This window comes from Camelus bactrianus, chromosome 22 (genome assembly GCF_048773025.1).
Source record: "Camelus bactrianus isolate YW-2024 breed Bactrian camel chromosome 22, ASM4877302v1, whole genome shotgun sequence".
Classification (NCBI taxonomy): domain Eukaryota; kingdom Metazoa; phylum Chordata; class Mammalia; order Artiodactyla; family Camelidae; genus Camelus; species Camelus bactrianus.
The window spans coordinates 13114001-13141768 of record NC_133560.1 but is presented as its reverse complement, the minus strand read 5'-3'; the positions used below and the strand labels follow the sequence as shown (position 1 = coordinate 13141768).

Genomic DNA, 27768 nt, shown 5'->3' with positions numbered 1-27768 from the left:
AGCTCCTTTAAATGACTCCATCTTTCAGGGAGCCTCTTGGTTCCACTTTCTGGGAAACGGCCACTCATTAACTACTCAGGCAAAAAGCCCTCCCAGCTCCACCTGGTTGGGTTGCTGACATGACTGGTGTGAGGCTATATCTGCACTTGGAAAAGATGCATCTTGAGAAGTGAAGAGGAAAACCCCAGAAAAAGTTCAAAAACATAGGTGACCCTGAGCAAGGCTTTGGCGTTTGCCACGTTTCCTCATCTGTAAATGCAAGAATCTAAGATGAGCTCTAATCACCATTCGGATGCAGGATTTAGCGGTTAAAATCAGACACTGTGAGTGGACTCAGTGAGGCATTTACATAGCACTAGATTTAGGAGGCATGTGCAGACATCTGATCTCATTTAAAGCTGCATCAGCCCCACGAGAGAAGTGTTATTCCTACCATTGTAAAGGTTACAGAGGAGACAATTAGGACTCAGAAAGATACTCCTACAAGGTCCTGCAGTTAAAGAAATGATGGAAAGCAGGATTCCACGTAGGCGTTTTTCTTCATTAAAGGTTACATTAAACTGTACTCCCTAATGGTTTCCCATTAATACCACTTCAAAACCCCATATAACAAACACTTTTCTACCTACATTCCAAAGCTGGACAGAGACCCAGAGGAGAGAAAGGAATGTCAGGAAAGTGCTAGACGGTCCAGGAACTTCTGTAACACATTTCTGAGCAGAACAGCTCTCTAATGAAATCATTATCACCGAGCCTTTCAATCACAGAAGAATCTTCTCTCTTCCCTGCCTTGGTTTCAGGGAGCTTAGGGGCATGTTGCAATTCGTCACTCATGGAGTCCAGCCCCGGAGTCCCTCTGAGCACAACCCTGGGCATCATAAAAGGCTTCAGATGGTCATGAAGATGAAGTCTGGGGTTATTTCCAGGACACAGCCATGGACTGGGAGTCTCCGGTCTCCAGTGAAAGTCCAGGCTGCAAAGATTCTCCCGAAATCCAATCGCAGGCCCTGAGGCTTAGATGCTAAAAGTCCCAGTGGAGTACTAGACCACGGAGAGCTACATGAAGAACAGCCAAGGGCAAGCCAAGCTGGAAGGGTCAAGGCAGGGGTGAGGAGTAGCCCAGGCTCCAGGAGAGGTACATCAGATGCACAAAGCCATGGCCAAGCCCACAAACCTCGGATCAGAAGAGGACCATGGACTTCCCACCATGCAGACCAGCCTGGGTCAGGATACACACTGATTCCTGCGAGCAGGGGGGGCAAGCAGTGGGTACGCTGGGTAGCAGACAGGAACTAGGGAGGCCAGAACACTCAAGAGGGAGTCAAGGTGGGTGGTTAAACGGGCTGGCAGGCTTTCAGGAACCACAATCCACACTGCTGCCAAACTGCGGAATGAATCAGGGGTCAGGAACTCAAGACTGGCATTTCGGACAAGAGAAGAAGAGTGTGAGCCCACACAAGCAGTGAGGAGGCCGTGAAAAGTGAAGTCACCCTCACTGCAGCCGGAATGCGTCTTACATACGTCCTGTTCTAGCAAGACCTGACCTCAGGGTGGCGGGAGCCCAGAGATCACGGCTGAGAGAAGGCCGGTGGCACAACGAACTGGAAAGGAGGGCAATCCCTGAGAAAAGCTAGGCAGATACTTGTGGGGGAAAGGCTGGTCAAGAAGGCTCAGCAGCTCTGTTCTCAGAGGGTGTCTCCCCTCAAATCCAAAAAAGAAACAATAATAATAAGTAGCCACATAACTATGGTGATATTTTTCATAAGACTGCATTTAACCCTAAATGCCCTAAATGCCCTAAAGTTTTATGTTAGATAAAACTTCCTGAAGTGCAGCTCCTATCATTTTAAACTGGGCTCAGGCCCTTAGGTTCCACGTAACCATGAACTTCTGCGAATCTGAGCCATGTTCCCATTTCCACCTATGGGAACCCTAGTCATCCTTCAAGCTCCAATTCAAAAGTCACTTACTTCCCCAAACTGGACGTGCTGGACGCGGTGGCTCCTTGGCCAGGTGTCCAGAACATGGCATTGGCATTCCTCTCAGGATACCTTGCATCAAACAGATTCTCGCTAATTCAGCTGGGACTTGTTGTTTGTTTTTGTTTTTGTTTTTGTTTTCCTTCTGCTTGTTCTTTGAGAATTGGGTTTAGAAGATGGGGAAGACAGAGACCAGCCTGTCTGGATGAACCCTGACTCCACTCCTTCCACTTGTGGAAGTTACTTGACCCCCTCTGACTTCATTTACTCATCTGTAAAATGGGGACAGAGTGAGTGCCTGACTTGCATGATTGTTCAAAGACTGAGTCCATGCATGTCATGTGAGAGCAGCGCCGGGCACAGAGGGGCTCCCTAAATAGCAGCTGCTGTAGCCTCAGTGATTGCTGTTGCTATTATTATTATCACTGGTGACAGAGACTCGGGGAGCGTCTGCAGGCCTCAGTCCTCCACGCTTCATCCTCTATCACATTTATTCCAAGCACTACTCAAGCAAGTGGGCCCCATGCCAACGGGCACCCCAGATGGTAAAAGACATCACGTTGAGAAACTGAGGCTTCTCATCTGAGCTAGGCTGCTGGAAGAAGGGCCCAGTTTCTCAGGCTAAAATATTTTACGGGAGAGAACAACACACACATATACACCGACACACACATGCTCCCCACGTCCCACGCCGACAGGACTTCTGGCACCAGCCTGACAGCACAAGGGCGAAGCAGCAATCATGATGGGAAGTGCTACAAGAAACCGAAAGTTTAGACAAAATTCAACAAACAGAGGAATTAAACATTAATAGGAAACCATTCCAGAGAAAATATGAACAGAACTCCAGGGAGAGAAGATGCTACAGGCCAATAAGACCTTAACATTTTTATCAACCCCGGCCAGAAAGACCAGGACAGTATATTTATGTAATCCACACCCAGATCATAGAAAGGCTTCGAAAAAAAAGCAGAGAGGATGCTGCTGATTATACTGACGACCTGGATAAAGGTCTGTGGGGCAAGCTCGCTAGAAATGCAGAGGAAATGAGGAGAGGAGCGGTTAACATGCGAAAAGGGAAATTCAAAATAGAAATGTTCCTGAAAAGCTGATGAAATGAAACCATTTGCCAAAATTTAATTAGGATAAACGCAAAGCATTGCACTTGGATGCCAAAAGTCAAGTGCACAAATCTGGGACGAGGGGAAGTAGGGTCAGCAGCAGGGAAGGCTGGGGAGACGCTGGGGATGCGGTGACCAGCCTGGCCGAAGTGAGAAGCCCCAGGGGCAGTGGCTGTCCGAAGTGAGAGTTCAGCAGTGACAGGAGTCCAGCCAGCGAGGAGCAGAAGATCTCGTTCGAACCAACACAGGCAAAAAGGATCAGAACCTATTTAGAGCAAGATAACCAGGGACAGGGAGAGGACCTGTCTCAAAGTCTAACATGCACAGAATAGTTGAGTTTATGGAAGAAAAGTTTATGGAAGAAGAGAGAAGACTTGGGTAAGTGGGTGGTGAGAAACGCAACAGCAGTAAGATGTTTGAAATCCTATCATTTGGAAAAAAGGATTCTGCTTGCTCTGTGTAATAACAAGTAATGGGAGATCAGTTCAACTCCTAAACAAAGAGGAATTTCTTCTTAGAACTGCTTTTAAAATTGGAATAAACTGCTTTAGGAAAAACTGAGTGCCTCACTGCTAAATATAATCAAGCAAAGGAAAATTATCTTTCCCCAAAATTATGTTGGTGGAAGATCAACCTGCATATGGTTGGAGCTTGGGACGAGAGGACCCTTTTCAACCTTGACAATCTGTATTTTTCCAAATCAGGCTTTATCGCAAGCTTGCTCTGGAAGGAAGACTACAATTATTAAGAATTATAGTAATCATAATGATAGGAATATTCATGGAGGATGCACTTTGGTTCGGGCAGTCACTATGTGAGTTAATTCAATATTCACAGCATCCTATGAAGGGGTATTATTATTATTTCCGTTTTACAAATGAGGAAACTGAGGTCACCCAGCTAGTTAAGCAGTAAACCAGGATTGGAGCCCACTCTGGCTCTGAAGTCCACACCTCTACTCACAAAGTTACTTCTCTCCCACTTCCCAGTCCACTCAGTATTAAGGACTTTGGATCCCACACTCTTGACAACATTTCCCAGGGAATGGCTGTATGAAATATGGTGCTAGAAACAGAACCACGAAGACCACAGAGAGTGGGGAGGAAAGCATAGCCTTTGGCAGGCCAGCACTAGCAGTAGTAACAAAACACAACCCAGGTCTCCAGAATAAGGATTCCTAATGAGTTCATCCCACTTGGGTAAGATGGGTTTATATTTAAGTCTGGAGAAGAACAATGGAGAGCCTTGAAAATTCAACATCACGCACCACAGCGGGGTACCCTCTGATCTACCCTATCCAGAATTAGTGGTGGTCCAGAAAAGCTGTCCAGAAAAGCCGTATGTTGGTTTTCGTTTTTGTTTTTGTTTTTTCTTTTTCTAGCAGTTCTAAAAAGGGTTAAGACCACCTTACATAATGAGGGTGGAGCATGCTAGTAAATACAGCTGTTTTAAGTAAAAGCAGTTAACAGAGGCAGACATGGGAAGTCGGTAAAAGGAGGTTTTTAGAGAAAGACAGAAGGCATGAGCATTGAAAAAAAAAGTCAGGGCCAAAAATTCCCCATGAAAATCCAACTCCCCAAAATAAATAAATAAAATGCATCCCTTATTTAAATATACCACAAAGCAGCACGCCCATGGAAAAGATATAAACCGCTTCTACCGTAATCCCGTTTTTATGGAACAGAGGCCAACCTGGGCTTAGCTAGAGAGGAGAGGCAGGGAACCGGGCACAAGGGTGCTGGGCACAGCCTCCGCACAGGCGAGGAACTTGCCTCGACAGGCACTTCCGAGTGGGCATCTCAAAAACCTCCAGCTGGATGGAGCCCAGATGAAGAAATGGAAACAACAGCCGTGGTCACTATCATTAATCGTTTGTGGAGGCCTATGTGCCAGGTACTGTGTTAAGCACTTCCTGTACATTATTTCATTTAATTGTCCCCAAGAGGAACATTTACTGTGAGCACTTTACCAGTAAGGAATGGTCGTCGGAAAAGCAACGTGCTGGGCACTGTGCTGAGTGCATCACGTGAACTGCCTGGAGCCACCACATTCACAGCATTCCCACGGGGCTGGTCCGATTATCATCCCTGTATTATGGGCGTGGAAATGTGGTACAAAGGGACTTAAATAGACTGCAGCCCAGAGGAGTAGAGTAACCCACCGCAGGTGCATCAGCAAAGACAGAGCCAGATTTCAAACCAGAGATGTCTGTCTCCAGAGCCCAGGTCTGAACTTGGGGCTCTGAAACCTTTCTGCCTGGCCCCCTGAGTGCAAAAGATCCCACTGTTCTCACTTTCCAGGGGAGATAGAACTCCATGACAACAAACAGAAAAGGAGAGAAACAAAATAACTATCAAAATGGCAAAAGTGCAGAAATAAACAAGGCCCCAGATCACAGGCAAAAACAAAACTTCAAAATGAATCCACAAATACATCCATTAATACAAGCAGAGCAGCAATCAGAAACAACAGAGAGTGCAGGATAATACTGATGAGTTCCTGACTGGAAAGTCCTGTGGTTTGAAGTGTGCAGGATTGTTAGCTCTTTTCATGGGCACGTGCACAGTAGGAGTTTTGCAGGGTTGCTAAGCAACACCTGGCAACCAGACTCCAGACTGGATCGCTGATTATGAGTCCATGGTAACTCTAGTAAAGCAATAATTTTAGTTCATGAAAGCCAAATTTTAGAAACCCTTAATAACTCATGTAATAGGTTACTAGTAAGTAGCCCTTAGCCATACATAAAAATGCAAATCTCTAACTGCCCAGCTTTCAAGCTTTCACTTGTAAGAACTAAAGAAAGACTTGTATTTCTGAAATTCATCATTAATTTCTTCAACACATGCTTGTTGAAAACCTACTATGTGCCAAGCACTGTTCTATGTTCTGGGGAAGAGGTCCCTGACAGTTCACCACTGAATTATAGACTATACACAAAAAACCATAGACTAAAGTTCTACTTTCAGTAAAACAAGTCCCAGAGAGGTAGATCAATCTGCTTAGAGCTGCACAGCACACTGGAGGGGGATACATTCAGCTGCTCATGTCCAGCCCAGCTTCAGCAGGAGAGCACTGTGCCTCCCTGAAAGGCCACATCCCCATGGTTGGCCTAGAGAGGCCACACGATCCACCAGCTTGCCCGTAGGGCTTAGAGTACCAGGACGCAGGGCTTGGTTGTTGAGCATCTTGGAAAGTCTCCCACTTGACCTCAGGACCTCTGTGGTCAAGTAAGGGAAAGCCTATGACATGGTGCCGGTTTTTATTGGACCCAACCACCACCGGCAAAGCTTGCCGTCATCTGGAGTGATGGAGGAAATTAAGTTACCACATTCTCACGTTTCAGCCTTTAGCCCGTATTCCTTCGCAAACAGGAAATGTTTATTTAAATACAGCACTCTCCAGTATGTTCCAGAGCCAAGTGAAAAACCGAAGATGTCCACTCTTGCCCCGCTCCACTGTTCAGGCCGCCACCGCGCTGCGGGTGAAAAGTGGGCCTCTGGCTGCCCTTAGGCAGGATGGGGAAAGGGGGCCCCGCGTGAGAGTTCATTTTCATCTGTCTCCTCCTTTTCCAGGCCGAGATTGTGGTTGGAGAAGAATTACATCTGCGGGCTCCTTTTGTACTCAGAAGGGTAAACGCAACATCTGTTTACTCTGTGCTCCGTGGTAAATGTTTTGTTTCAGGCACCACCATTCACTTCCCCTCTCCTTGTCGGCTATCTTTGCTCCGTGGATAATAAATTACACTGAATTCTCCTCTGTGTTTATTTAGCTTTCTTGTGGGTGTCACCTCCCCATTGAGGGGGAAAAAAATTTTGTCAGTAGTTTATAAACGATAGAGTTTCTCTGTGTGATGTTCTGACATTATGGAGAATATGCTAGAACACAGACATAACTCTGATACCAGCTTAATGATGAACAATTTAACAGGTCCCATTCCAGGCCTGAAGCAAAGTCCAAATGGTGACCACATTATCCTCACGCATGTCTCCCTCAGCAGCATACCATGGGTGGATAAGGGCTCAGAAGTCAACAACAACCCTCCCTCGCCCGCCCCATCCCTTCATAAATGCCTCTTTGGGAGGTAGAATAGCAGGAATGGAGGAGAAGGGAGAACATGCTTCCTCTCGGTTACAAAACACAGTGTAAACATTTGAGATCAGAAATGCATTTTAGGAAGGTCCCGAGCAACTGATGGCAATGCTGGCAAAACTTAGCCACAAGCAAAAACAAGCCCGGAGAAGTTTAAAGGGCTCACTAAAGGAAAGTTCCTTCTTCTGTCCTTTGCTTACATTCTTTCTTTAAGTTGAATTGCTGGTTTTCTTCTGTACATGCCATGATTTTATATACAGTTACTGGAATGCAGTAGACGCTCAAGTCATGTTTGTTGAATGAATGAAGGGAGGAATGAATGAAAAATGCCTCCCTAAAGAAACCCTTAGCATAGCTCAGAAATGCCAAACCACCTCCCCCCAACCCTCCTTAAGAGTTTGCAGAATTGAAATGTTACATGTGAGTTGACTGAGAGAGAGTGTGGGGTAATGAAGAACTATGGGGGTGGGAGCTGTACCTAATACCCGCAGTAACCCTGGCCCACCCTGCTTATAAAGTCTGCCTCTCTCCTGGGGAGGAAAGAGACTAGAATGACAAGCCAGTCTTGGCAGCCGCATCACCCCTATGCATCCCAGCCAAAGGGACACCAGTGACCAGAACCAAGGCAGATGAGACTCAAATATCCCAAAGTACCTCCTACTCTGCCAGTGGCCATGACTGCAGCAGGGGGCCCATGCGAATGCGCAGGACTCCAGTCTCTACCCAGTTTCTCCAGTTGTAGAGCAGATGGGCAGCCCCAGCTGCAGGAGTCTCCTGGGGGAGGTAGCTGGGTGGCATGCTGGCTGCAGTGCTGTGCCTGATGCTTTTGAAGACTTCCTACATGCTAGGGGAGGGGCCCACTCTCCTTGGTCTCAAATATGCAACATGATTTTGAATATGGAAGAGAAGTAGACTCAAGACCCCAACAGGAGAGCTGCATGTGTGCAGGCTATACCTGAAGCAGTAGCAGCTGCTGCCTATTCTAAGACCCAAGCCCACGGAGAACCCTCCCAGGACTGTCTATTTATAGATCCTGGCCCAAGCTGACCCTTGTTCCAAGGATGTCCAGCAGAGGTGGGGGGGGGGTGCAGATTTAGGAGCCAGACATCCTCAAATTCAAACACTTAACTAGCTACTACATGACCTTGAGCAAATGACAAAAAGGCTTAACTGTAAAGTAGAATAATAAGCACTACCTGTGTAACTAATAAGACTGTTGTAGAGATTCAATAAGATAACCCATGTAAACAAACTGAGGCACAGAGAGCATTCATTAAACATTAGCTACAGTTATTATTTCACTAACTCCTGTGGCTGGCCCTGGGGTGAGGAGGGAGGGGAATTTAGTTTATAAGTTAAAGGTTTCCAAAAATACCACTAAAACAAGTTTTGCACTGGTATGGTAGAATATAATGTCTCAATTAAGTTGCGGAAACCTTAAATTCTGGCCCTTTTATTGCCATCAACTTGCTGTGTGACCTTAGGCAGGTCACTTCACATTGCTGAGCCTTGTTTTTTGCAATGTGTTAATGAAGGTTCAGCCCTAACACTCTACAATTGCATGGTTCAACCCCACAGAATAATCACTGCACTTGGGGGAAAAAAATGTTTTGAGCCCAAGGAAAGCTCTAGGAAAAAGGAAGGCAGTTCTATTGAGTCTCCGCTCGTGGACACATACAGAGTAAGTGGAAGAGCAGTGGAGTGACAGGAGGTGATTAACAGAAATAACACACTCTAGGACAATTCATCTTAGTCTCTTGCTACTCTCTTCCAGCCTGAAGTCAAGAAGGCAGAGTCTGGAAGACCCACGTACCTACCCTAAGACATATGGGGAAGGAGGCAGAGGAAGAGCAAGGCATGCAGAAATCTACCAGCTAGAGCAAACCCTCTCCCTCTTCTGGGCTGTGTTCCCAGTCCCGTTCCAGCCCCCTCCACCATTTCTCCTTCCTTCCCCACTCCCCAACGGCAGGCTAGGAAGAGCCCACCCCGGAGTCCAAGTTTTGAAACTGGTCCGAGGATCAAAATGATAAATGTTTCCAAAACGTTGACATATGAAAAGTAAATATTTGGTTGCACAATTGGGGTTAAAACGAGGGTCAATCCACCCCACTCTCCAAGCGTCTCTCCTCTTGCTGCCAAGCCCAGGATCCGAGGCTGAGTGCGGTTTGTAAGATTATAGCGCTCGGTCTCATTTAAAGGGCTGTCAGCATTTCCATTCTCCAGCCCGTTTGGGGAGGCATTTATAACCGAGCCATAAAAAATTCGCCGGGGCTGCAACTTGGCACCTCCGAGGCTGCGCTTCAGGCAGGGCGGGTTTTGCAAGCACCCACTCTGAATTTGTTCGGTTCCTCAGAAGTTAGACCTTCAAACACACTCAACTTTCCTCGCAAGGGCAGCCAGAGAGCAGCTGGCCCATTCTGACCTCCGAGCCAGTTACAGTGTCTTGGGTCCTCTCTCGGACTCTGCCCTGACGCAGCATCACCCTTCACCTTTCTCATTCGCCCCCTCTTTAATGAGTGCAGACCCCTTACCCTCACCCTAAGACCTCCCTGGCTGCAGTGTTCTCTCTTCCTCTCGCCTCCTGCCAGCACTTTCCTTGGAAGCTGTCAGTTGGCCCTGAGTCTGGAACCCTCACCTTTGGAGAGACGCTGCTTTTTGCCCATCACAGGGGGCCTCAAGACCTCTCTCCCCAGACCTGCCCAAAGCCACAGACTTCCAACTCAGTGAAGGGTCCAATCCAGGAAAGGGTGAAGGCAGAGACTACCCAGCGCGGCCAAGGGGAAAGGAAGGATGTGGTGCCTGGGGGCCCCTCTGTGGGACCCAGGTGGGTGGCCTGGGTGAGGCGGGGCGGGGCAGGGGTACTCACAGGCGCTCGGCGTTGCGGGGGATGCCCCGGGGAACCGCCCGGAGGCCCAGCCCATGGCAGTCCACGCTGGCGGCGGAGCAGGTACACTTGGTGGGGCAGGCGGCGACTGGGGGCCCTCTCAGAACACTCGCCAGAGCTAAGGCCAGCACCAGGCGGGCGCGCACCGCGGCGCCGGCCCCCGTCCGCCCCGGGGCCATGGTGTGCAGCGGCCCGCGCCCGAAGGAGGCTGCCTCGGCTGGGCAAGACGCGTGGAGCCCGCGGAGGCGCGCGGGGAGCACAGGCGGCCTGGGGAGCGTGCGGCAGAGTTGGCGCGGAGGAGGAGCGAGCTCGGCGCTCAGGCGCACGGGGCGCGGGCGGAGCGGGGCGCGCCGGGCGGTGGCGGCGGCGGCAGCGGCAGCAGCAGCTCCATCCGCGGGGCCGGCGCTGCCCCGCTGCGCATCGCTCGGAGTGCCCAGGTGCCGAGCGCCCCCTGGCCCCACTGGCCAGCGGCCCGGGGCGCGGGCCGGGTCGGGGACCTGAGGCGAGCGCAGTGGGACACGGCGCCCGGGGAGGTCCGGCTCGGGGCTGGGCTCGGGAGCGCGGCGGCGGCGGCGGCGGCTGGGGCACGGGGCGGCCGGGTGAGCTGGCCGGCGCTCGCTCTCTCCATTCACTGAGCAGGGCAGACACCGGAGACGCGGGGCCCACCCCTCCCGCCCCCCCCAAAAACGCCAGCTCCGCCTCCCATTGGCTGCGCCGCGCGTCATGTCGACTAAGTTGGGAACTTTGCTGGAACGACCGAGAGCTCGAAGGGAGGAGGCAGCCAAAGGGGGAGAGGGAAGGGACGGCGAGGGAGAGGGAAAGAACTGGGAAGGAGAGGGGCTCGGCCAGCAGGGCCTCAGAATTGAGACTCATTCACTCTTAGGAGCCAAGGTTTGACTTGTGGCACTTTTTCTTTATTCTGGCACTGAGCTAGGCACTCATATTGCTTCCTTCGGTCCCAACACTGTCCCGCAAGGGGGCATCTGTGTACCCCCATTTTATAAATAAAAACCCAAAGCTCAGAGAGGTTACTTGGCTGAAGTCACACAGCTACTGGGGACCGCAAACCGCGGCACTCTCATTCACCCGTGTTTTACTTCCCAGCCTATTGAAGCTGCAGCCCAGTCTCATCTACAAAGATCCTCAACGATTCTACGTTATCTTGGCAAAGATCCACAACTTCTTCTTGAAGGACCTACTGTATTGACACTAATGCACTCCACAGCCATACATGTCACAGAAAATGGTCATTTGAGTTGTTCAGGTTGCTGCTGGCACACTCTACCAGGAGGCCCGTCCCTCTTTGCTCAGCCCCAATGCCTGCTATGCTGCTACAGGTAATGATGGCAGTACCTTGGATCCCTGGACTGACAATGCCATGTTCCTGGTCCTTGAGCTCCTGCTTCCTGACCAGGTGACTCTGGGTCAATCATGTCACCTCTGAGCCTTGCTTTCCTCAAAGCCAGGAGGCCGCAGCCCTGTCTGGGCCCACCTCACTGGGTTGTTTGGAGAAAGCGATTCTTCTTTTTTTCCCAAAACAGTCATTCCCATGCAAGGCATCCGTTCTGCCCCCAGTGCCTTCCTCTTGCAGTGCCCGCTCTAAATTGGCCAGGTCTGAGCTTTTCCAGATGCCGTGGGGAGGGGCACGTGTTAGAGGCTCCATAAATACTTGTAGGAATGATTTTGTTTGTTTGTTTGGAGGGAGAGGGCAGGAACTGGAGGAAGTATCGCCCAGACTTCCTTGAGGTCTGCTCACACTAGAAAAGTCTGAATGAGCCCTGCATATACACACATGCATACACACACACTCACACCTACAAATACACCCAAACCTGCGCACACACACACCATCACACGCGCACTTGTGCATAGACATGCTTACACACTCACGCTCATACACGCTCACACTCAATCATGTACAACACATGCGCACATGCGTGCTCACACACATACACAAACACACCTCATGTCAACAACAACCACGCTCCCCAGAGCTCTTCCTTTTTCTTTCACATAAATGCTATTCTGATTCCTTCTACTTCATTTTCCTTCAAGGAAACTTTCAACTGCTTCCTATGAATACGTAGTAGAGATGCAGATTTTATTTTATTGTACTCAGAAGATTTTCAAAGTCTTAGCTCCAGTGCACCCAACTGTACATACATGTACACACACACACACTTCAGCCCCTCCATCATTCATAAACACATTAGGTGCAATTTATTGCTGTTATTCTTGAGAGCAGCTTTCCGTACGGATGCTGGTGTCATCGCCCTCTGGTGGCCATAGAGCATTTATGCTCTGGTCCTTAGGGTGACTTCAGCAACTAAGAACTCTAAACATCCTTTCCTCTGAAGCTTTCTTCCAAACCTTGAACCAATTTAGTACCAGGACTGAGGCAGATGAGAAAACTGGGCAAAGGCCCAAGGGTACACAAGCGTCTCAGACTGTCTGGAGCAGAAAAGAGTAGAGCTTTCTTTGTTTTCCCAAATGCACACTAAAGCATGTTTTGCAATCCCTTCAGGCTAGGCCTGCGTCTGTGCTCTGGGCACAGAGGGTGTGTCTCTGTGTTTGTGTGTTGGGGTGGCATGGGGTGCTCTCCATTTAAGCTTCTGGGTGGGGTGGGGGGGTCATGAGCTTGACTAGGTCTTTAAGTGACTCACAGGCATTCAAGTGCCTTTTCCCTGGGAGAGCCACCTTAGAACAGAGCTCAGAATCAACCAACCCAAGGAAGGGGCAAGTGGAAGAAACCGTAGGTGCAGAGGACACTGGCTGCAAAAAGTCATGGAGTGTTTGGGCTGGAACAGCCGCAGACATCACCTAACCCAGCATTTCTGCAAGTGTGTTCTATTGACTACTAGTTCCACATGTTTCTTCCTGGGGTGGGGTAAAGTTTCCTTGAGCAAAGACAGAGTAAGAAAGGCTGCTCACTTCCACCTCTCCTGGTGACTGCATCACAGATAAGTGTGTTTAAGAGTCCTGCAATAAGGAAACTGGTTTAAAGTTTGTTTAACCCAGCATCCCAGTATCACTGACCTTTTTAACATGTAAAGTTAAAATACTTTTGGAATTTTTGGAGAACTCCCAATAAAATTCAACCCTTGTATTTAATAATCTAAGTCTCAGAGAGGGGAGGGCACTGGTACCAGGTGACCCAGCTAATCAACAAGAGAGCCAGAGCTGGTAACCAGAGCTCCCCACGCCTAGAATGGGGCCACATCCACTCCTCCCCACCCGCCACCGATTTCCAAGGCATCTGCAGAATGTGTCAGCCTCCCCATGGAAGAATTACTCTCCCTAGAGAAGCCTGAGTAAGTCCTTAGAAGGTCAGGCTAGTGGGTAGGACTTTTTATGTCTAGGTTCCAGAGACAGCTTTTGCACTCTGGTATGATTTTCAGAGTTCCACACAAGTCTCCTGGGATTTTTCAATTTTTTTTTCCCAAATCAAAAACAAAATTTTTCCCTTTACTTTTCCATAGGCTTCTCAAAAGCAAACTACCCACCAATTCCCCCAGGAAAAGCCACCTCAAACTTTCTCCTCCACCCGTTTTCTGACTCCCAGTGTATAAGGTGCCGCCATTCACAAGGCCACTGTAATCACTTGGGATTTTCCAGTTGCAGCCATAGAAGACAACTGACCGACTGAAGTTTTTTAAAATGACTCTTTTAAGAAGGCCTTTGGGTAGCATAAAAAGTTAGGGAAAAAACCGCAGACCGACGCATTAAAAAAGACAAGAACCACGGTAGGATCCAGGTGCCAAGCCCCAGAATTCCTAATTCTCCGGAGGAAAAGACTCACTGGCCTGCTGACATCACGTGACCACCCTCTTGTCCAGAGGCGACAAGGACTCGTGGGTGACGATTTTACTATGGAAACTACACTCAGCTGGGCAGGTAGGAGCAGCCCTTGCAAAGGAAAACTGGGAGCTGTTAGCTGAAAAAGGAGAGGGAGGTGGAACAGCACCAGAGCATCTTCTCTCTGCCTCACACCACAGCCATTCAGTTCCTGAGTCCTATTAATTCGTCCCCATGATTATCTTCCGCATCCGTCCCCTCTTCACTTTTGGTCCTTCTGCCATTGTTCAGATCCTATTTTCATATGTGGCCATTGTTCACACTGGCCCCCACATCAGTTCTCTCTAATTTGGTTTGTTTTGCTCCACCAATCTGTCTTTTTGCTCTGAAGATCAAGGATCTTTCTTTCTTTCCTTTTTCTTTCTTTTTTTTTTTTTTTAAATGCAGATCTGATAGTGCAATCTTGAGCTTTGAAATAGATTTCTGTCTTTACCGCCTCAGCTCCCACCTCTCTCCCCCACCTACTCAATATCCCACCTGGAACATCCTCCCCTGCTCTTTCCTATCTGGCTCCCCCAGAATCAGTTTAGCTGTCACTTTCTCTTGGAAACCTTGCTGGGCCAGACTATTAGATTCTCGAGGGCAGTCACCCTATATAATCCATTTGTTCCAACATTTTCTTATAAAAATCTTCAAACATTCAGAGACGTTTAATCCATTTTTGCATGCCTGATGCCTAGAGGTACAAATAAATCTTTGATGATGAATGAATGAATGAGTACAGGAATTAATGATCTTCCCAATCAGCTAGCGTATTTTACATTCTCGTTTCAGTTTTACTTATTTTAATCAACGTTTCTTGATCTTCGGGGGAAGAAGTTACATTCTTCCAGAAGTTACATTCTTCCAGAATATCTGGGAGGGTTTTTTGCTAACAATACACATTCTTCCTCATTCTGATATGTTTGCTCCCACTCCATTGAAACTTAACATTTATGCTGATCATTCTCTAATGGATTGTCCAGATCATTCTCTGCCCACTGTCACCCGGCTCTATTCGCGAGGAGGCTGACCTTCGTGGACTGTATCCCCTGCACTCCCTTGGTTGGGTCTGGCATGTGGGGAACCAGCAGAATGTCAGGCAGCTGGAGGGAGAGAGGCCAAGGCTCCTTCCACAAGGGTTCCAGTTTGGCAGTGGCTGCTTTCCTCCACTGAAGGTCATAATTCATGTCCTCCAGGCCTGTCCTCCAACTCCCAGTCCCATCCCTTGCCTCTTTGGAGGGTAAGAGTAAGAACAGCATCCTGTTGATGCTAAATCTTGTGCAGTCCCCACCCCTTGTTGTTTCCTTAACCCTTGCCTCACCTTTCTAAACAGTCCATTTATTAAACTTTCTTCAGTTACTCCTTTGAGTCGTGTCATTCATTTCAGGGACCCTGAAAAGAACACTACCTCCTTGAGCCACCAAAGCAGGTCTCTAAAGAGTAGGTGAACAGGAAGAGAGGGAGAGAGATGATGAAAACTCCAATTTGAAATTAAGACTATAATCCCTATTAAATCCTCCTGGGAAAGAGAACAACCAAAGGATGTGAATTTTAGGTCATTTCTAGAGAATAGGGTTAAGGGAAAGGTACCATCAATCAGACCTTTTTTTTTTCAATGAAAGGCTTCTTTCTCTGTCCTCTAAGAATGAATAATAAAGGTTTATTGACAGTTAATCGATTGAGCCTCCCCAAGGAGCAGAATCCACTCCTACTAGATAAAGGTTTGATGAATGAATACCTAATTTTAAAATAACCTGTCTTGGAGAAGATAGAGAAAGAGAACCTTCCAAAATCCAGATACATCTGTAGTGGACAACTATTACTTGTTCGTTTACTCCAACTATGTGATTGAGGTTCAGAATTTTCTTGTTCTTAATATATAATCTTATTTCCCTGAAGACTGATTTTTAAGCAGTTCACCACATGGCTGAAATGAGCAAATCAGAGTTTTCCCTAGGATTTTTCTAACTAGAACTGGAGAAAGAGATCTGGTCCCTCTGTGATTATAAAGCTGCAACATGTGAGGAACAGGAGTGAGTGGTCGTATTTTCAACTGTGTGGCTCAAGCTGGTATAGCGGAATGAATCTGAACCATTTTCCAGAAGTACAAAGTGGCATTTAACTTAATTTAGCAATCAAACAACCACTTATTGGGAACTTCATATATGTCCAGGTGTAAACACAGCCCACTCTGCCAACAATCCAGTTAGGAAGACAAAATCAAGATATATGAAAGAAGAGAAAATATACGGCATATAATTAAATGCTAATTGACGTGGGTCATACAGTAATTGCTGTGAAAATTCTAAAAAGGGAGAAATCATTTCAAGCTGAATTGGAAGGGCTGAGGAATACCATTTGGCTTTTGAAAGATGCATAGATTTGATGAAATCCATGGGAAGGAAAGGGGTCTTTGCCCTGAGGGAAGCAAAGACAAGGAGGCAGGAATAGAACGGTGTATGGGGTTGGGGAGAGGGCATTGGGAATGTGGTATATGAGAGTCTGGGGCAAGATTTCTATCATCAGAGAGCAAATTTTAGAAAACGAGCTCTGATGCCTGATTTGCCTCTGGAGGTAGCTTAGTCACCTTGCTGCAGAAGTTGGAGGGCTCTGTGCAGAGGCAATGACTCTGACCTTGACAGATGATACAGATTGGAATCCCCAGCAGGGAACCAATGATGTGCCCCCAGATCAACTTTGCCCTGATCTGAGAGGAAATCAGATGATCTGGGGAAATTTTGTTCCCCTAAACTGGTACATTGAAATGGTGACTCAGCCAGATGTGGGGTCAGCCAGAGTGCTGACCTGAGAGGCCTGGCAGGCAGGTGAGTGTGATCACATGCCTCTCCAAACTATACAATAAAGATTTGTCTCATATTTGAGCAAAGCAAGGACTGTCACTGGGGAAATGGCTCTCCAATTTGAGGAGTATTAATCACCTAATTAACCGGAACACCTGCTCATAAAACTCATCCCACCCAGGGAACCAAATTAAACAAAGCATGAGGATGTGCTGCACAGACTTGGCGGTGGCACCTGCATCTTTGGCTGGCCTCCCTGGGCACTGGGGCTCACAAAACTCTCCAGCCAGCTGTTGGGTTTGACAGAAACTTTAGAATATCACCCTTGTTTAGCAAGCAGTGATTAGTGCAAACTCAGAGAAACTCCTCTTGCAACTTAACTGGAATCATGGATGTCCCTGATGTGCTGGGTGCTATTCTGAGACTTTTGCATCCATGAACTCTATAATCCTCACAGTAACCAAATGAAGTCCCCTATTGTAGCAGAGGCTGGCTTCATGCTCTCAGATCTAGTTTCTTTTTGCTGGGCACAAAGGAAGACTACATTCCTCAGCCTCCTCTGCAGTTACACGGGGGCCATGTGCTTCATTCTGACCAACAGAGTGTGTGCAGAAGTGATGCATACCACTTCCAGACTTGGTCTTTGAAACCTCTTACATATCCAGGCAAGACTTCTCCCTTTGACTGTTGGCTGGATAGAGAGGATCCAGTGAAGGATCCCAAAGTGTCATTGAGAGAATAGTAGAGTCACACACACACACAAAACCAAAAACACTGGAATCCCTGAATTACCACACAGAAGACAGTGGTCAAACATTCAGTCTTGAACATGAGAAAAACCCAAACCCTCCACTGAGATTTTGGGATTATGTATTATCGCCATTAGCATTATGACTCAGGCTGATACACTAATGTAATCTTGGCAGTTATGTTTGCCCAAATCACACAGGATCAATCTTAGGGAAAGCTACTATCTATGTGCTATGATTTCAAAAACAACAGGAAATTCCTCCCATCCTAAAATAATACTCTCTCCTGTTGGTTCACTGATGAAATGCTTTTTAAAAATAACCCTCATTTTCTACTTTTTAATTGTTACTTATTTATTTAACATGTATTTACTGAGTACTTTCTAGGTGCAGAAATTATATATGGTATAGTGAAGACAAAGTAAACATGATTGCCACTCTCATAAAGTCTTGTAAGGGCAACAGATGTAAAACAAGCAAGTAGACAAAAAAGTAAATAATTACAAATTACAAGGTGTTGGAAAGGGAATTCATTGGGTGGTATGATAAAGACTAATTGAGGCTAGCAATATCTCCAAAAAGTGGTTAAGGAAGGAGACTCAAAAGATAGGAAGAATCTAGCTATGATACAATAAGGTATCGGGTGGGTTAGGTCACTATTCCAAGAGACAAAACAGCACGTGTAAAAGCCCTACAGTACAGTTTGACTAGCTGGAGGAACATAAAGATGGGCACTCTGGCTAGGTCCTAGAGCAGGAGGGAGACCTGTTCTGGGAAGATAAGAATTCTCTCTCCCTCACCGTTGTACTGACTCCAGTCTATGTGCAGTACAACAATGAATGCTGTTACCCCTATCATTTGTGTGTCTGAAGAGAAGCCTAAACTTTTGGATTAATCTGACCAGATGTGGAATCTACGGCAGTTCCAGGAGTATTTGTAAATAGCAAACTGGTAAAACTAGTTAAGGGAACTGTATTAAAGCTATCTTGTATAGGCAGCCTCATATTTTCCAACAGTTTTTAAGTATTAAGTGACTGGTGGGTAGTAGGGAAACCTGATGAAGACCACCAGGGTAGGAGATTAAAAACCCTTCTAACCTACCCTTACAGCCATCACATCATTGAGTGAAAACTCAGTCCTAGGGAAGGCATGCAAAATATTTTACTGTACAAATTTCTGTTTTCCCAAGTTTAGCTAATGGCATCACCATTTCCTCAAATGGCCAGGCCAAAATGTTAAAAGTCATTTTTAACTCTTCCTTTTGTTCCTCTTAACTCATTCCATGCATCAGCTCGCCAAGACCTCTTGATTCCTCAGCTTAAAACTTTGTGAGGTCCTACCCACAATGCTACACCTCCTTGGCTTTGTTCAGGCCTCAGTGGTTCTTACCCAGGTCCTTTAAGTGGCTTTCCTCTTCAACTCCTCCAGTCACATTCAGAGCTTAGAGGCATTTCCACTATTTACAGAATGAAGTCTGAAGTATATATATGGTAAAGAAGGGTCTCTGTCAACTAACTTGTTTCTGTCTTTATCTCTTGCTTCATTTCTTCATGAATCCTCATTCCCACCTTAGGCTAAACCATGGAGAATTAACATTTCCTCAGTGTGTTGAGATGTTTGCTACCTGTTGTCTTATCCCATGTTCTTCCCTCCTTCTGCAATGCCCTTGCCCACCTCCTCCCTCTGGTGAAATTTTCCTGGTCCTTCACCACGCAGCTCAAGCATCACCACCTCTATGAAGTATTTTATACTTCCTTTTTTAATATCCCACTGTATTACAGACTTATTCATTTGATCTGTGGCTAAAGAAATCTCTATTACTGCACACCTTACACCAATGTAATTATCTCTTTACACATCTCCCTTCTTCCCCAACTAGATTGTGAGTCCCTTGAGAGATGGAATGTGATTGACTAAACTCCTTGAGAGAGCTGTCTCTCCTGGAACTCATGTCCAGTTCCTCCCTTCTCATTTTATCTTTGATCCACCCCTGTCAGAATTTCTTCTCAACACTCTACTGAACTGTTCTTTTCAGTGACCTCCCCATTCTTCTAGTTACTTAAGCCAAAATTATTTGAGCCATCCTTCATTTCCTTTTCCTTTTATACTCAACATCCAAACAATCAAGAAATCCTGTTTACTTTTTCTTCAAGTTCAGAATTCTACCATTTTATTTCATGTCTAGCATGACCACAAGTGATTGTCATTTATGGCCTGGATTATAGTAATAGCCTCCTAATTCTTTGCCTCTGTCATTCTGTGCTTTCTGTAATCAACTTTTAACCCAGTAGCCTCATAATGTTAAAATACATGCAAGATCATGTCATTCTTTTCATCTAAAACTTCTAGCTATGATACAGTAACAGGAACTGGATTTACCTTCTCATCTTAAACACATAGAAAACTGGACACAGTGTATAAAAAAGATGGATTTTAAACACTGGAAAATAAGAAGTGCATGAGTGTGCTCCCTGAAATGAGAAATAAATGAGGTGAGCAGTACAATTGTGCTATCTTACAGCCTAGAGATAATTTCCAGGCTAAAGCACAGGGAGGAGAACTCAGCATTCTCTCTTAAGTTGAAGAGACTGAGACTGGAGAGGCCAGTGAGTCTCGAGTTCTAAGACTGCATCCTGAGAAGTGGGAGCTGAACAAAAGAGAGTTCCAGATTCCAAGAACCTACAGAGAGGGTCCTCTGAGTCTCTATTTGTGAGGGAAAACTACATGAGGCTGGGGGAAGAATCCCCAGAGAGTAGTAGCATGACTCTAATTCCAAGACTTTAAACAGGACTGGGAATTAAGTGTTTCCACTGGCCACAGAGGAAGTCCCTCATAATATGCAGGCCATTGGGTAGAAACTTCAGAAGAGTATTACCTTTGTGGTAGAGCTAAAGACACATTGGATGCATCTAAGAAAAGCTTAAAAACAATCTCAAAAGGATTCAACTGATTCTATGTTCCATTCAAGTGTGAGATAAAGCCAAGTTTCATATTAAAACAAAAACAAAAACAACAACAAAAAAAATGAGGTCCTAACCATGTAAATTTCACAATAACTGCCATCTAGTAAAATATTACCAGGAACACAAAGAAGCCTGAAAATATGATTTACAAAAGGGAAAAAATTGAAATCAATAGAAACAGACCCAGAAATGGTAGAGATGATATAATTAAGACAATTATACTCATAAATTATAAATATACTTGATATATTTAGGAGGTAGGGGAAACATTGAAGTTATAAAAAGAATCAAATGGAACATCTAGAGCTGTAAAACACAGTGTCTAAAATGAAAATGTACCGGATGGGAATAACAGCAGGTAAGAGCCAACAAAAGTTCTTGCATTCAGGATATATTTTATACAAAGAGTCTTACAACTCCATAATTAAAAGACAAATGGCCATATTAAAAATAGGCAAAAGACCTTAAGAGACATTTCATCAAAGAAGATGTGGGAAGAGACACCAATAACAAGTGGACACATGGAGGAAGATGCTGAAAATCCTTAGTCATAAAGAAATGTAAATTAAAATCACAAGCCATGACTATATAGCCACTAGACTGGTCAACATCAAAAAGACTGAAATTAGTAAGCTTTGACAAGGATATGGAGAAACTAGAACACTTGTTCATTGATAGTAGGAATAAAAATGGTACAGCCGCTTTGGAAAATTATTTGGCAGTTTCTTAAAAATTAAACATGTACTTATCACGTGACCCAGTAATTCTCCTCCTAAATGCCTACCAAAGAGAAAGAAAAACATATATCTACAAAAAAAAAAAAAACCCAGTACAGTGATATTATTCATAACAGCCAAAAATTAGAATCCAACTATATGTCTATCAGCTGATGATTAGATAAAAAACTATAAATAATATATCTATATAATGGAATACTACTCACTAATTAAAAGGAACAAACTTCTGATATATACAATGATGTATATGAAACTCAAAAACATGTTAAATGTAAGAAGCAAGATCCAAAGATGTAGGATTTCATTTATATTAAATATAAAGAAAACAAAAACTAATAAATACAGGAAGTAGATCAGTGGTTTCCTGAGGCTGGGAGTAGGGTGAGATGGGAGTGGGCTAACGGATATAAGGGAACTTCTGGGGATGTTCCAAGGTTGGATTGTCATGATAGTTCCAGAACTGTAAATTTACTGAAATTCATCAAAGTGGATTTAAAATGGGTGATTTTTATTGTATGTAAATTATGCCTCAATAAATCTTCTAAAAAAGATAATTGCTTAAATTAAATAATAACAGTGTACCAAGGGGATTATAACATGTAGAAATAAAGTATATGAAAATAATAACACAAAGGACAGGAGGAAGGTAATAAAGGTATACTGTTGTAAGGTTATTATACTATAGGTAAAGTGGTATCATATTATATGAAGATAGACTAAGATAAAGTGAAAATATATGTTGGAAACCCTAGGGAAACCATCACAAAGTAAAAGAAAGATACATAGCTGAAAGCCAATAGGGGAAATAAAATGAAATCATAAAAAAATTCTCACTGCATCTAAAATAGAAAACAAAATAGGAAAAAAATGGAAGAAAAACTAATAAATACAGGAAGTAGATCAGTGGTTTCCTGAGGCTGGGAGTAGGGTGAGATGGGAGTGGGCTAACGGATATAAGGGAACTTCTGGGGATGTTCCAAGGTTGGATTGTCATGATAGAACAGACAGGACAAATGGAAAACAAATACCAAGATGGTAGATTTAATCCCATATAGCAATAATTATATTACGTATAAATGATCTAAACAATTCAATTAAAGTCAGAGATTTGTCAGACTGGATTGAAAAAGTAAGATCCCAGTGGATGATGTCTATAGGAAATTCACTTTAAATCTAAAGACACAAAGAGATTAAAATTAAAAGAATGGAAAAGAGTACAGTATAAGCATACTGGTCAAAGAAAGCCAGAGTGACTATACTAATATTAGACAAAGTAAATTTTAATATAATCATTATTTACCTGGATAAAGAGGGAAATTTTTATCATGAAAAAAGGGTCAATTCACTAAAGGACATAACAATCCTAAATGTGGATGCATCCAACAAAAGAGCTTCAAAATACATGAAAATAAACTAGTAGAACTTAAAGAAGAAATATACCAGCGCACAATTACAGTTACAAGTATCAACACTTCTACCTCAGTATTGCTAGAACAAGCAGACACGAAGTCACAAGGATATGCACACAAGTCTTGAAAAACACTAGAAACCAAACAAGCTTAATTGATATTCAAAGAATTTGTCACACAATAATAATAGAGTACACATTATTTTCAACTTGGAACACTCATCAAGATAAACCACAATCTGGACCAAAAGCAAGGTTCAATAATTTGAAAAGGCTCAAATGATATAAAAAATATTCTCTGATCACAACAGAATTAAACTAGAAATCAAAGACACAAGGATATGTGGAAAATAATCAAAAATTCTGAAAATTAAACATCACTCTTTAAGTAAATCATGTTAGAGAAGAAATCACAAGAGAAATTAAAAAATATTTTTAACTGAATAAAAATGAGAACACAACATACAAACATTTACGGAATGAAGCTAAAGCAGTGTTCAGAGGGAACATTTTGGCATTAAATGCTTATATTAGGGGGAAAAAAAAGAAAGGTTGAAAACAATAACTTAAGCTTCTACCTTAAGAAATTAGATAAAGAAGGGCATGTCAAACCCAAAATAAACAGAAGGAAATACTAAAGAGTAGAAATCATTCAAATTGAAACAAGAATGTAATAAAGAAAAGCAATAAAATCAATATTGGTCCTTTGCAAAGAATAATTTTAAAAATTCTAGCCAGAATAATAATGAAAGAAAGAAGACATAAATGGTCAATATCAGGAATGAAACAGGGGACACCTCTATAGAGCCAACTAACATGAAAAGTATAAAGAATCTTATGGAAAGCTTTTATGGCAAACATTTGATAATTTAGGTGGAATGAATGAATTCCTTGAAAGATACAAACTATGAAAGCTCACTCAAGAAGAAATAAATTACCTAACTAACTCTCCATCTATTAAAAAATTCAATTTATAGTTTAAAAACCTTCCCTCAAAGAGAACCCAGATTAGATGGTTTCAATGGGAAATATGACCAAATTTACACAAACTCTTCCAGAAAACAGAAAAGGAGACAACACTTTCCAGCTCATTAATGAGATCAGAATTACTCTGATACCAAAGCCAAAGACATTATTAAGAAATAAAAATTATATACCAATCTCCCTCATAAAAATTAACCCAAAAATATTTAACAAAATTAGAAAATTAAATTTAGCAGCAAACAGAAAGGATAATACATGCCCAAGGGAAGTCTGCCCCAGGTATGTAAAGTTAGTTCAACGCTTGACAATTAATCAATATAATTTACTAAATAAATAGAGTTAAAAAAAAAAAAGGAAATGACCATCTGATATATGCAGAAAGAACCCTGGATGAAGTTTCATGTCTATTCATGTTAAAATTTCTCCGAAAACTTGGAGGAAAAGGAAACATGCTCAACCTGATAAAGGACATCTATAAAAATCTTTACAGCTGATATACAGATATACGTATATGAAAGAATAAATGTTTTTCTCCCAAAATTAGGAAAAAGGCAATGATGTTTGATCTCACTGCTCATTTCAACAACATACTGGAGATCCTAGCAATGAATCTTATAAAATAAAAAAGAAAAAGAAAAGGTGTGCAGATTTGAAAGGAAGATACAAACCTCTACTCATTGAAAACGTGATTGTCTACATAGGAACTCCTAAAGAATCTACCAATAAGTGGGTTTAATACGGTTGCAGGATATATGGTCAAAATATGAAAATCAATTTTTTTAGATACTAGAAAAGAATACTGGAAATTGAAATTATAAAAACAGTACCATTTATAATAGCATTAAAAACACAAAATATTTAAGAGGCAAAAGATTTAAATGCTCACAATGACAAAATGTTGATGAGAGAAACCAAGAAGACCTTATAAATGGACAAATATAACTGTGCTCATGGATTGGAAAATTCACTCTTAGATGTCAATTCTATACATTCAATGCAATCCCAGTCAAAATCCCAACATGATTTTTTTGGGGTAGAAGTTGACAGAGTAATTCTAAAATTTATACAGAAAAGCAAAGGAAGTAAAATTGCTGAAATAGGTAATTTTGAATAAGAAGAACAAAGTTGGAGGACTCACATTACCCATTTGAAGACTTACAATAAAGATACGATAATCAAGACATTGCAGTACTGGCTAAAAGAGAGACACATGGAACAAAGGAACAGAATCAAGAGTTCAGAAATAGACTCACGTATATATGGTTACTGATTTTCAACCCAAGTACCAGGGTAATTCAATGGATAAAAGATAATCTTTTCAGCAATGAGTGCTGGAACAATTAGCCATTTATATGCTAAATAAGTAAACAGCCTTGACCTTTTTCCTACACCAACTCAAAATTAACTTGAAATGGTCTGTATCTATATGTAGGTGTTACATATATTAAAAAATTCTAGAAGATATAGGAGAAAATCTTTTTGATCTTGAGTTAGGCAAAAATTTCTTAGATAAGTCACAAAAAGTGCAGACCATAAAAAGAAATGGATCAGCTGAACTTGATTAAAATTAAAAACGTCTGTACTTTGAAAGAGAGTGTTAAGAATATTAAAGATAAGTGACACCTATCTGATAATGGCTTTGTGTACAGAATATAAAAAAAAACCTCTCTAAATTCAGCAAGATAAGCGACTTGATAAAAATGGGTAAATGTTAAAATAGACCCTTTACCAAAGAAGACATATAAATGGCAAATAAACACATGAAAAGAAACTAAAAAGTCATTAGTCATTAGGGAAAGTGCAAATTAAAATCATTTCCATGAAAATATTATTCTGGCCCTGATTTCTAAGACATTCCTTTGATTATCATCTGCCATTCTGTATCACTGATAAGAAAAGGCAAAATACATTTATGACAAGCATCTATTATTATGCTCAGTATGTACCGGTAACTTGTGTAATACTTGAAGAGTATGACATTTAATAAAAGAGGCAGAAAGAGTCCATTTTTTTTAGGTTCCAAGTAGACACCAATTATGCACCTCACCTGTCTGACCACTGATAGCCAATCCATGGCAGACATCACTAATCAATCACAGCAATCTTCACCACAGAGGCAATCTTCATAATTATTCTCATTGTTCTGCTGAGGCAGCTTCCAGCAACTGATTACCACCGGCAGATAAGTTAAGAATGATTTGCCATCCCAGCCCTAGCTGAGCTTGTTTGGCTTGTGTTAGGCCTAGCTAAGTTTGTTTGGCTTATGTTTTGATTCTTCCCCTCCACAGGTAAAAGCGTAGACAGAGGTGGCAGCTGAATTGCAAAGGTGTCATTTAGTGACCGGTGACCAGTCTGCTTTGAAATCCCTCTTCAGAGAGACCATATACACAGATATTCACAGCCGCTCTTAAGATCTGTCAGCCCCAAAGCACTGAGGCAGCATCCTTAGCAATCAGGATTTTATGCCTCTAACTCAACATTTATAAAGTGAAGAGGTGGGGATAATTTAACTGTACCTGAAAAGGATAAAATCTAGAGCAGCGGTTCTCATCCCCAGCTACACACCAAAAGCTCTGGGGAGCTTTTAAACTATGTACAGATTCCCAAACACCATTCTAGACTACTTAATTTCACATTTAGATACATATGCTAAAGAACTCTGCAATTCCAAATCTTAGGGCATACGTGAAAAAAGATGCCAATTAGAGCATTGCTTGCAAATGCAAATTATTGGGAACCCAAGTGTCTACCAACATAATGGATAATAAATTGTGATTATATATACAGTGGAAAATATGCAGCTGTTTAAATCAATGAAAACATCACATATCAACATAAATACTTTTAAAAACAAGTGAAAAATGAAGTTCAAAAATGCTATGTGAAGTATTAAGCCATTTATACAAAACTTGAAACAAACAGATTCAATACTGTATGTTCCTTATTGACACATCCATGTGAACAAAGTACTTAGAAAAGAAACAGGAATGTAAACACTGAATTCTGGATAGTAGTCACCTATGGGGAAGAAGGGAGGACAATGGGATTAAAAAGCTTCAACTCTGTGATATTTCATTTCTTCAGAATATTCTAAAATATGGCTACATATTAAAATCTAGTTAGGATGAGTCAGCTCAAGAGTATTTTTATGACATTTAAAAGCTTTTATATATGCTGAAGTATATAAATACAAAAATTACTTTTTCTTCCATTAAGGTCATCAAACGAGATGCATGAAGAATCATTAGTGCAGTACTCCATAACTGGTAGTCAGTAACCAGTAGTTAAATGGTAGGCAGCTTTATTATGAACTCCTCAATTATGTTCAAATATGCTCTAAGGCATTCATAGTAATAAATTCTAATAACATATTTGAAACAAATGTCCGATTTTAAATTGCTGTATAAAATTTAATACATTCATTCACATGAATGTATACATGAAAAAATATGCACTTATTGAAATGATGATTTTGAAGATTTACATTATGGAAAATGCTTAATACATAATGTTACATGAAAAAAATAATATGTGATGTTGGCTGTTTATGTGATGTCTAGCTATGAGGAGACTGGAATAAAAGTCAGCATGAAAAAAGCAAAACATCAACGAGAAGTGGTAGAATTACGAGTGACTTCTTTCTTTCCTCTAGTTGCATTTTTTTGTTCTAGTTTCTTACAATTAAAAATACTAAGATAGCGAATGGAGTTCATACTTTTCTAGGTAGCATCCAAAGAAAAAAGCACCACATGATTTGTATTCTCAGAGAACTGGGGGCCTGAGAGAGAAGCAGATACACACACCGATGTGTTGATATGATGATGGCAACTATGAGATTTGAACACTGGATTTTTTTAATATTATTGCCAACCCTCACAAAATCTGTGCAATTTATGAATTCTTGTCCTTAATATAAGTGAGGCTCAAAGATATATGTGACTTTCACATCCTCCTTCTCCTCAAACCACTGAGCGAGCCTCTCCCCTCCTCCCTCTCCCACTCCGTGTCTTCCTTCTCATTCTCTCTCTACACCTCTCCTCATCTCTGTCTCTGAACCGGGCTCCTACATCACGGAGAAAACTGAAGCAATCAAGAGATCTTCTACTTCTCTAGATTCCACCACAGCTAGCCACTTGCTAAAATTTCCGTCCTTAGGCTTCTCTTTGCGTGCTCACCTGTGTGTGAACCATCCATATCCCCATCTAAAGTTAAGCCC

At 43.0% G+C, this 27768-nt stretch overlaps 1 protein-coding gene across 1 annotated transcript in view; it reads right to left on the bottom strand.

Moving 5' to 3' along the window:
- The window catches only part of SLIT3 (slit guidance ligand 3), a 583328-nt gene extending 572641 nt beyond the window's left edge, over positions 1–10687 (bottom strand). The window contains exon 1 of the mRNA XM_074350310.1: positions 10056–10687. Coding sequence (XP_074206411.1) covers positions 10056–10252 — 197 coding nt within the window. The 5' untranslated portion in view covers positions 10253–10687. The remainder of the gene's footprint in view (positions 1–10055) is intronic.
- Between the last annotated feature and the right edge of the window lie 17081 nt (positions 10688–27768).